The following is a 10,275-nucleotide window of genomic DNA, read 5'->3' on the forward strand; positions in this document are numbered from 1 at the left end:
CAAAGTTTACTGGAAAAATGCAGTGTTACTAAGAAAGACTCTTAATAAAATAAGTACTGGTGAGGGAAATCCGTACACAATTGGTATACCCCAAAACATGTTTTAGTGAAAATTGATAAAAAAAAAAAAAAAAAAAAAAAAAACCCAATCAACACAATAAAACAAAACCTAAGATTCAACTCATGATTGCAATAAATAAGATGCTACGGTAAGAAACACCATCAACCATCTAAAAGCTCAAAAGTTAAAATGCATTAAAAAAGAACAAGTCTTGGCAGTGCAAAAGAGATAGGGCCCACAAAAAACATAAAAAAGGCATGGCCTAGAACGCAGGCCTCAACATAGAGAAGAGTACTCTGCAGTCTACCACATAACTTATGTACAGCATTTTCATCAAAAGAGGCAAAGGCATATCTTAACCTCATTCAACAAAAAGAACATTGTGTTGCACACATTTGTCCTGCAAAACCCTTATTCTAGAAAGCAAAGCCTCCACATAGAGAAACCTACTTTTCAGTCTTAAACCGTCCACATGAAGCATAGATAGCAACATAACTCATGTACAGCTTTTTCATCAAAAGAAGCAAGGCAACTTAAGGCCTCACTCAACAAAAGAACATTGTGTTGCGCACAACTTCATGCAGAGGAGGCATCTGAGGGACCGGAACAGCACCAGCACCACTCCCTCCACCATGGCTTGATGTTGTCTCCGACTTATCCTCAAATTTCATGAAATGCCCCAGCTGGGACGCCGCCAAGTGTGCATAGCAAATTGGGGCAACTGCATTCAGGAAGATAGTTTATACCCAATGTTTCAATAAATCAATAGATACATAACATTTGAATTATAATTAATGTACAAAAAGTTATTACCAACAGAAATTGCAGTAGTGCTCCTCTGATACCTGTCATATTCACAAACAATTTATTTTGGTTAGATTGATCTCAACTCAAACTGTAAAATAAGTCCAATGCAATAAAACAAATAGGTTCAAACTTTTCACTTACACGTATGATAATGAATGGACAAGCTCTTGTAGCTGATCCGGAGAGAAACCAACCTCATCTAACAGCACATGGTAATGGGTAGGCCTGCTAGTTCCCTGAGCACAATTTAGAGCGGGAAAATGTTAATATAAACGTATTAGGTAGCCTCACAAACCTAGCCACAAGCATGCAAATTCAAAACTACTAAAATAATATACATCATATACATACACATTAATATATATATATATATATATATATAAGCAAGAATACTCACTATCATTCCAGCATGTGCACAAAGGTAGAAATCATAATTTCTGGGATGACAAATTTTATTGTCGATAACAGTTCCTACAAAAGACAAGGTTGATAAATAGGGGAACAGATAGCTTCCATCTAAAAAATCTTACAGCAGAAAACTATAACACTTACCAGGAGGGACATTCTCAGGAGCGCCAGGCTGGAAAAATCTAGTGTGGTGATTCTTCTGAGCAACAATTACAGTAAACTTTGGCTCCCAATTTTCATCCAGAAATTTGCAAGCCTGACATTTTAAAGATTAGTTCTGTGACTAAAATGATCAGTATTTAAAAAGCACAATTGACCAGCATCGATACCTCAATGATACGATCAAGTTCAATATTCAAAACTTGATTGAACTGTGACTCACTAACTCCATCCCTATAATAGATAGAAAGGAGAACAAACATTGTTCAGTTGAATCAGAAATGTAAAACATATTAACATTAAATCAATATATCAGAAGGCATCAGCTTAATACTTCCATCCATACAAAATTAATAGAAGAGTAATAAAAATATTATAACTGAACCACTTGAAAAAGCAAACATGGTTTATACAACAACAAAGCCTGGTCACAATAGGTTATAATATGACTTGCCAAAAAACTTGAATATTAACAGATGTAATTACCAAAATGAAAAAACAAGAAAAAACAGAAAAAATCAACAGAAGCTGCATTTTAAAAAAAAAAAATACCTGAATATGATAATATTTTCTGGTTTTCTCCTTCCAGAAGTTGAATAGAAATCAAGCAGAAGTTCCCTGAAAAAATTAAAACCCATCAATCTAGGCAATCCTTGTACACCGATCATCAAGGAAAAATAGCCAGTAACAATTAATAGAACTACAAATAATAATTTGAACTTTTGCTCTGACAAGACAAAATGAAAATAAATATTCAAAACACAGCACAACCTTATATCCACGCATCAGGTACTACAAAAATATCAATGCAGTTGTTAAACCACAATTTATGAATTACTTAACCTCATGATGCCTTCATCTTCCTTTTCAGACACTTGCTTGAACAAATTATCTATCATTTCAGCCTTCGCAGATTGGGTACGAACACAAGCCCTGTACTTAGAGATCAGAGGCCAATGTCTAGAGCTGACCACCTGCATGAGCATGCTTAAACATCAGTCATGCAGGCTAACACTTAAAACTAGTATACTTTCCTCCAAAATTGAGGCTTAGCACAGACAATATTTAGGAACAAACACAAGACTAACTATCATTTACCGCAGCAATAGAAGGAATATCAGTTTGCCCAGGAGAGCCATGTGACACATCCATGCCCAGAATGAGGGTAGGAGCTTTGGAAACAATGGGAAGAGAAGGAGAATGTTCAACACCTAACAATGAATTTAATCCACCAAGCTGCATAACGATAAACAAATTCAATGGGGAAAAATCCTTCAATGAATACTCAACAAAGCAATATAAAACAATTATACCAAGCCTCAAGAAAATAAAAGGGGAAAGGCATTAAGGTGTTAGTTTATTTGGAGTGACATTACAAACTACAGAAAAGAAGCTTTAGCGGCCTGCAATAAAAATAAATTATCACAATCAGGTGAAAACTTACTATGTGGGAATGGTCATGAAAGCGTCCATCACACTTCATCTATTTATGATATTAACATGTTTTACAGGCATGTGCCTATATGAACATGCTGTACAATATTACCAAAAATATCACCACTGACTATAAATACCTTGGCATTGATCTTCAACATAACATTGGTAAGGTATTGATCATTGACCCTTGAAGGACACATACACTGATTAATGATTCCAAAATCAGCAAGATTCTTCTTTTTCCATGGACCTTCAATGTCAAAAATAAACTTTTCATCTAGGGAACACGAAAATTGTTTGGGAGTAAATATACTATTAAAACTAAAATCACTAACCATAAATATCACAATTTTTCCGGTCAGGAAGCAAACAGAGAAGGAACTGAGGAGCACCAGGAAGCTTAGACTGGATGGTTTCAAACATCTTTTCAACTCTAACCATGGGTGGGGCACGCCTAAACTGAGGACTCTCATCAAACACATCAAACGGCTGCTCTATCGACTACAAAAAACAAAGAGTTAAATTTCAGAGTAACACTTCCACAGTTCTCTAATATAAAGTTAAAGAACTTACAATTCCTTTCATATCTCCAATTCTAATCAGGTCACGCACAAGTCCTCGTACATCACAGCGTGCTGAAAAGTTAGCAACAGCCCATCTTTCTATCTTTGATGGCTCCACAAACCTCTGAAGCATTAAAGCAATTAGAATCTCAGCGATATTGTCATAAGGTAGAAAATATTAAAACTACACAGGAATATGGATAGAACTAAACTAAATACCTTGCTGCTAACATTCCATCTCCCATTCCTTGGATTGAGGTCCTCACCGTTGCCAAACTTCAACTATTGAAGAAGATTCAATAATTATTTTCAAACCATAACTCAATATTATTGACATTTGTGATTAGCAATGAGGAAATCAATATTAACTGTCCACAATTAAGTAAAATGAGTCTGCTTCATTCCGCTTTTAGAATAAATAATTGCTTTTTTATCCCAACATTGTGAACCTTTGAAAAAATAAAGCAATTATTTCTAGGAAAAAATCTATTTACCAAATAAAGCCATATAATAAGACCAATTTAGCACAAGTAGATATAGAGTTACACAAATTAAAACACTTGAAATTGGATTACGCAACATCAAATGAACTGCAAAAAATCAAGAAGTGTGGAGGATTACAAAAAAAATATTATTAGTTAATATAGGGAGAACGACATCTCAATATTCCACCACAACATCGACTGACTTAAAATTCAAAAATAAATAGTTCGGGATCTCCATAATGGCAAGCATAAAAAATATAATGGAATTGCCTAATGGGTCAAGGGCAGGCATAAACTTTAATGACTTACAATTATGACCACCAACATCAAGGCATAACCACACATCCTTGGTAACAAAGAGAACAGAGTCATTTCTTAAATTAGGCAATCGTTTGATAGATACCCACCCTTGGTTAATTACATGTTAACCACTCATTGATGGATAGTTACAAGATATCTTAGGAGAAAATTCAGATTGTTGTGGAAAGAATCCCCGTTATGACCCATGTCTGATATATTTTAACCACAAAAGAAAGTTTTGATGATTTAAAGTAAATGGGATTTTCTGAAGATAAAGCATGTAAACCCATATTAGGGGTTACTTAAGAGGCCCATTTCTATCTTATTTACTTAAATGGGAAAATAGAAGTTTACCATGGCATTTGCTACAAGGTAAAGATGTAAATCACTTTTCAAACTATCTCTTGACAAGGCACCCAGAATATTATAGCAACAACGTCACTCCCGTCATTCATTCCGTAACCACGTAAACCATAAAGAAAATATCATTCACTCTAAATGTTTTAATGCAACATAAATTTAACAAAAAGATTCATAAACACAATGGTATATATACACCCTTGGTACAGGCAAACCATAAAGAAAATATCATTCACTTTATATTTTTTAGTGCAACATAAATCTAACAAAAAGATTCATAAACATAATGGTATGAATATATATATACCCTTGGTGCAGGCAAAACCCGACCTTCCACTTCAGTGAAACCAGTGCTTATAGAAATTCCACAATTACGGAGCAAAGGTTCAGACCCATAGTTGCTGCATCTAAGTGCCTTCAGCAGAAATGATAGTAAGATTCCTTATTCCAGACAAATGGATTAAATTTGTATCACCCAATTTAGCATAACAACTCACATCAGACAAAATTTTCATCCTTTCTTGTGGCTTCTGCCGCGATTTCTCCACTAATGAGGCCCTTTGAAGGCTTGTCAAAGCTTTTGTATACCGTTGCAGGGATACCAATTCACAAAGCTATAAAACCAAGCGAGAAAACAAGTAATTGATAATAACAAAATATGCAACTAAAATCAATCTGTACACATTTTAATACAAACAAAAGCAGAATGAAAAATTAAAAAAGAAAACCCTTAACATACCTCAATGGGAAAGTAAGTTGGGCGTTTAGGCTTGCCGACATTAATACATGGAAGATCAGCAGAGTATGGCAAATCTATCTTTCGAACATTCACAAAATAATCATAAACAGTGATTTCCTCATTACCATCTCCACCATCCCCTCCACCTTTACCCTTCAAAGTAAAACTGAAAAATTCACACCATCTTTATGAACATCAACACAACACCAAATGAAAAACAATACAATGACTGTGCAGCACAATACACTAGCTATTTATTAATAATTGGCCATGAACAGCCAAAGGAATTTAAGAAAATTCAAAAACAATACGTCTGCTCTCTGCATGGGAGTTCACTGAGCCCATTAATTTTGAATTCTTGATTGGATGGCTTGGTTTTAATCCTCAGATTCTTTAAGGTTCTTTTGGCCTGTTAGGAAAAATAATGATAAGATCAGACCAAAGCCTTGAAGATCAATGAAGGATAATGAAAATGTTTTCAGAGAACTTGTTCACCTTAACCCAGTCAAGCTGAAAAGGATCTCTAACATTTTGATTGGAAATTAAGAAATCCACCACAGGCCCGGGAGTAATTATCATGGTAGTTGAAACATCTAAGCAAATTAGAATTTCAAGAATTAGACCAAATATATTGACTTAAGAAGATAGCATACAGGCAACAGATTTAACCTATGTTGAGAGACAGGCCACTCTGTGTAGTTCTAAAACTTGAATGGAATCCTCTACAACCAAGAACACCACCTCCTACATCAGCAAAATTGTTTGGATCATTGTGGAAAAAGGATTGCCGTACAAGCAAGCAGCCTCTGCAATAAACAATGTACAGTTAAATTATCAAGGTAATAATCATTCAAAAAAAATGCAGTTACTAATACAAGGAAGAAGAAAGCATTATTTACTTACTGCTTAGCAGCATGCTGCCTCAAAATTATATCAAGAACTCTGATGGCTTCTTGAAAATTCTCCGTCTCTTGACCACGTAAAGCGTTAGTGATGGCCTGCATTGGAATTTTTGCTGCGTAACTTATCTCTACTTTGAATGACTTTGAACGATAAGGACGCCGCATTCTCTTTCTGTCACTCTCATTGTCCCCATTACCATCAGGACTGCAATTGCCATTGTTCCTACAAATCAAAAGCCAAATTAAAAAGATATCCTGTTGACAAAATAATAGGAAAACCAATTTGTAGGGCCAAAACAATAACAATGTCTCCTTCTTTCTACCTGTTAGAGGTGACATCCTCCAGAACAACTTCAAATTCAAGCTTGTTCCGAGGAAGAGAGCCAAGAGTAAACAAACTTTTCTCCCCATCATATGCAAAGTCCTTATCATTTAAGTCAGAATGGTACGTTTCCTGCACCCTGTCCATAATCTTTCTCCCTACACCCTTACCTTCTACAGGACGTCCATCTTCATAAGTAAAAGCCACCTGTTTGCAAATATTGTGTAATACTGTAAGCACCAAGTTCAAGTGACACTAAAATTAGGCAAACTCAGAATAATAAACCAAAAGCAAATGAAGAACATACGCTATAATGGAAGAAATGTCCATCGCTTTTAGCGACATTAACTTTGAAGTGATTGGCTAGTAATTGTATTTTCGTTCCTCTGGATCCCAGACCCCGTCTGGCAATTGGAAGTCGAGACACCTTTTTCTTTACAGGTTCAGCATGAGAGAGTACTTCTTCAGCTTTTAGAGGTACAACATTAGAGGGAACAACAGGAGGTGGTGGTGGAAGCGACTCCTCCTTCCCATTTCCTTCTGGGTCAAAGGAATCCATGGCCTGTATATATGAAGTGAGGGATATAACGTAAAGCAGAGGATCGCATTATACTGATAATAACTATAACCATACCAATAAACAAGTGGTGTGAAAACAACAAAAGATAAGTTGATGACTACTATCGTAGGACTGTCATATAAAGTTTTTGACACATAAACTAGGATAGAACCAAGCAGAGTTAATACTCATAATTTCATAAACTAAAATGTGTATGCAAGCAATGCTAGGGACCCACTTGAGCAAGGTTTTAATCAAAGGTCTACAGCCACTGTCCCTGCTGCAAAAACATCAAGGTTTTAAAAGCCTACAAAACAACAATTGCAGCTACAACTGCGGCTGTTATATAAGCTTTGCACTAACGTAAGCCATTGAAGTGCCTTTCTCAGAAAATAAAAATTGCAGCTACAACTGCTAGGGACCCACTTGAGCAAGGTTTTAATCAAAGGTCAACAGCCACAGTCTCTGCTGCAAAAACACCAAGGTTTTGAAAGCCTACAAAATAACAATTGCAGCTACAACTGCGGCTGCTGTATAAGTTTTGCATAAGTTTTGCACTAACGTTGCTCGGACCCAATTTAAACACATTCATTTGAAAATCGTAAGCCATTGAATTGCCTTTCTCAGAAAATAAAAAAACATCATTTCTTGTTGATGTTAATTATGAATTTCACTCGGGAAAAAAAAAGAGAGAGAGATCTTGAAGTTGATAAATTACATGTACAAAAATTGCAATAGTTGTTACTTGGAGCAACAAAAGCTAGCTTTCAACATAATATCTAATAAAAATGTCATCTTCAGTAAAAGCAGCATCCAGAAGTTAATCATAATCCATTATTACAAATACCCAAAAACGAAAGACATGCATGACAAGAAATTAGGGTTTTTCACCTATCCCCAAAATGTTCTAAAAGGAAAAACAAAAAATGATCCCAAATGGCACGCTTAACGATCCCAAAATAGCAAAAAAAAAAAATCAAAATAATGAACGGAAAAACATTGCTGACACAAGTTATTGTTGTCAAAATCAACAGAAACAAAATGAAAAAGAAACAACAAAAAAAAACTTTCCTTTAGAATCAACACTCAAACCAGTAAGCCCGGACAAAGAGAATCCCAACTCTAAAAGAAAATTGCAAAAAGAAAAAAAAACTACTTTTATATATTTCTAAAACAGAAGACATGCAACAACATTTCAGAAGTAAAATACTAAAAAAAAAAAAAAACAGTCAAACAACCCACAAGGTAACATTTTTATACAACAAAGCGAACCCAACAAGAGAAACAACCCAGGTTCACAAAATCCGAAACCAGAACAGCAATGCAGCATTAGAATCACACCACCACATGACTCAACCAAAGCAACAACAAAACAACAGTTTCATTTCAAAAGGCAACAAACAAAGAGTAACCTCCAAGGAAACGGAACCCTAGTAATATAAATTCTTCCGTAGAGGTAGAGAGAATAATCACTGGGATACACACTGAACCAAGGAGGGAGGAAGGTTCAGAATGTTTTTAAGAAGTTAGGTGTCAACACTGTTTTTTAAAGTCTCTGAATGAGGTCATCTCTCTCTGGTGACATGTAAAGAGATGGGAGACGTTGATTTGAGTTTGGGATTGGATGAAGGGATGAGATTGAAGGAGGTTATTGGGTGCTATGAACACGAGGATGAAACACACGCATGGCAAGACAATGGAGCATGTATGTCTTGGGTTGGGTGCGTTGTGGGTTCACAAGAAACTGAGAAATTAATGGACCGCTCCCCATTAATTTATTATAATTTCTAAATAAACTGTGGCAGTGTATTTTTCTTTTTTTCATTATTTGAGACATAAGTATTATTGATAGTATGTCAAAATGAACACTTATGTACATAAATTTTATTTTTTTAATAATAAAAATTATGCATGTTATATTTCTTAATATTTCTAAGATGTATGTTTATATATCTATATATTTATATATTTATATACTTAATACATTTATATATAAGTTTTTGAATTTTCACAAATGAACTTTTAAACTCAATTTGAATATATTTTTGACATGGATACGTATTGGAATTTTGAAATTTAAAACAGCAATTTTGTTATGGAAATAATTTCATACAAATTACTTTCTGATAACACAACAAATTACTTTCTAAAAATATAACATATAAAAGTAATTACTTTTATGATGATTAAGAAAATCAATTAATATAATTTCATTTCATTAACATCATTTAGTTTACAAAATATCTCTTATCGAAAACATAGTAAACTTCACACTGAGTCTAATTTTATTTTATAACCTAACACATTTATAAGCTAGTTCAAACTGTACATCAATACAATAAAAAATTATTTTTAACGTACCTTTATGGTGGTGAGTTTATTTTTATGTTTCCGTTCCTAGACTAGGTTTTCCATTTACATAGTTATGTTATTGAGATTTTCCTTCTCCTAATTCAAATTTAATTTGCTTCTATGGCTGTATTTAATAATATCGTTCCTGCAGAGAAGAAATAAGATAAGTTAGGCACGAGCGTCACCCACCTTATTTATGCAGTCCGCTATCTCCTCAGTTAGCCTTTCTTCCTGGTTGGTACATGTCTGCTTGGACCCAGAAGGGGTTACCTGCAAAAGGGACTCCGCTCAAGTCAGCTAAAACTCTCAAAAAGTCAAATCAGGTGATTAATGGAGTAATGAGTACCTTTAATCATTGGGGTCCATGTGTATTTATAGAGTATTAATTATGTCTGGTTATGCCATGGGCCGGGCCCTAGCTTGGATTGTAAGTGGGCTTGGGCCCTAACTCAGGCCTTTAGGTCAATTATTGTGGACTTATTGAATATCAGGGGGTTTTGATTTTGCTAAGTGTATTGAGATTGTCGGCCTAAACCGACTACTTCCCTTGGCGGTTTATGTTGCCCATGTGCTGTCTTAGGCAGGTTATTCCTCTACATGTTTATGTTACCGGTTTAGGCAGGCTAGGCTTAGGTCAGCCCAGTCTAAGCCGGTTACTTGAATGTTTTGGTATATAGGTATGGTGATCGTTTTATTATTATTTTGTTAAGTTGACTCGATGTGGTACACCAGTCCCCTAGCCTTGACCGACATAGATGTCGGTCAAGGGTGATGTGTGTTGATATGCTAGCGGGACTAACTAGGTGTGGTACAAATACAATT

The 10,275-nt window shown here is 35.1% G+C and overlaps 1 protein-coding gene across 2 annotated transcripts; it reads right to left on the bottom strand.

The window, feature by feature from the left end:
• Positions 1-230: 230 nt before the first annotated feature.
• On the bottom strand, positions 231-8,822 carry LOC114187876 (protein argonaute 4-like). 2 transcript variants are annotated; one of them, XM_028076264.1, is made up of 23 exons: positions 8,514-8,822; positions 6,850-7,104; positions 6,544-6,749; positions 6,222-6,443; positions 5,988-6,124; positions 5,814-5,911; positions 5,630-5,727; positions 5,319-5,484; positions 5,077-5,193; positions 4,887-4,994; positions 3,654-3,716; positions 3,445-3,558; positions 3,207-3,372; positions 3,009-3,121; positions 2,533-2,670; positions 2,278-2,408; positions 1,987-2,052; positions 1,605-1,668; positions 1,420-1,531; positions 1,265-1,338; positions 1,009-1,103; positions 874-905; positions 231-781 (listed from the first exon to the last, which is right to left on the bottom strand). In XM_028076264.1, exons 2-23 carry the CDS (start codon positions 7,099-7,101, stop codon positions 606-608), a joined length of 2,748 nt encoding a protein of 915 aa, XP_027932065.1. In that variant the 5' UTR covers positions 7,102-7,104; positions 8,514-8,822; the 3' UTR covers positions 231-605. The 2 variants fall into 2 exon arrangements, with proteins under 2 accessions (XP_027932065.1, XP_027932066.1); XM_028076265.1 differs by lacking the exon at positions 8,514-8,822 and adding an exon at positions 7,340-8,249.
• Between the last annotated feature and the right edge of the window lie 1,453 nt (positions 8,823-10,275).

This window comes from Vigna unguiculata, chromosome 6 (assembly GCF_004118075.2).
Source record: "Vigna unguiculata cultivar IT97K-499-35 chromosome 6, ASM411807v1, whole genome shotgun sequence".
Lineage (NCBI taxonomy): Eukaryota > Viridiplantae > Streptophyta > Magnoliopsida > Fabales > Fabaceae > Vigna > Vigna unguiculata.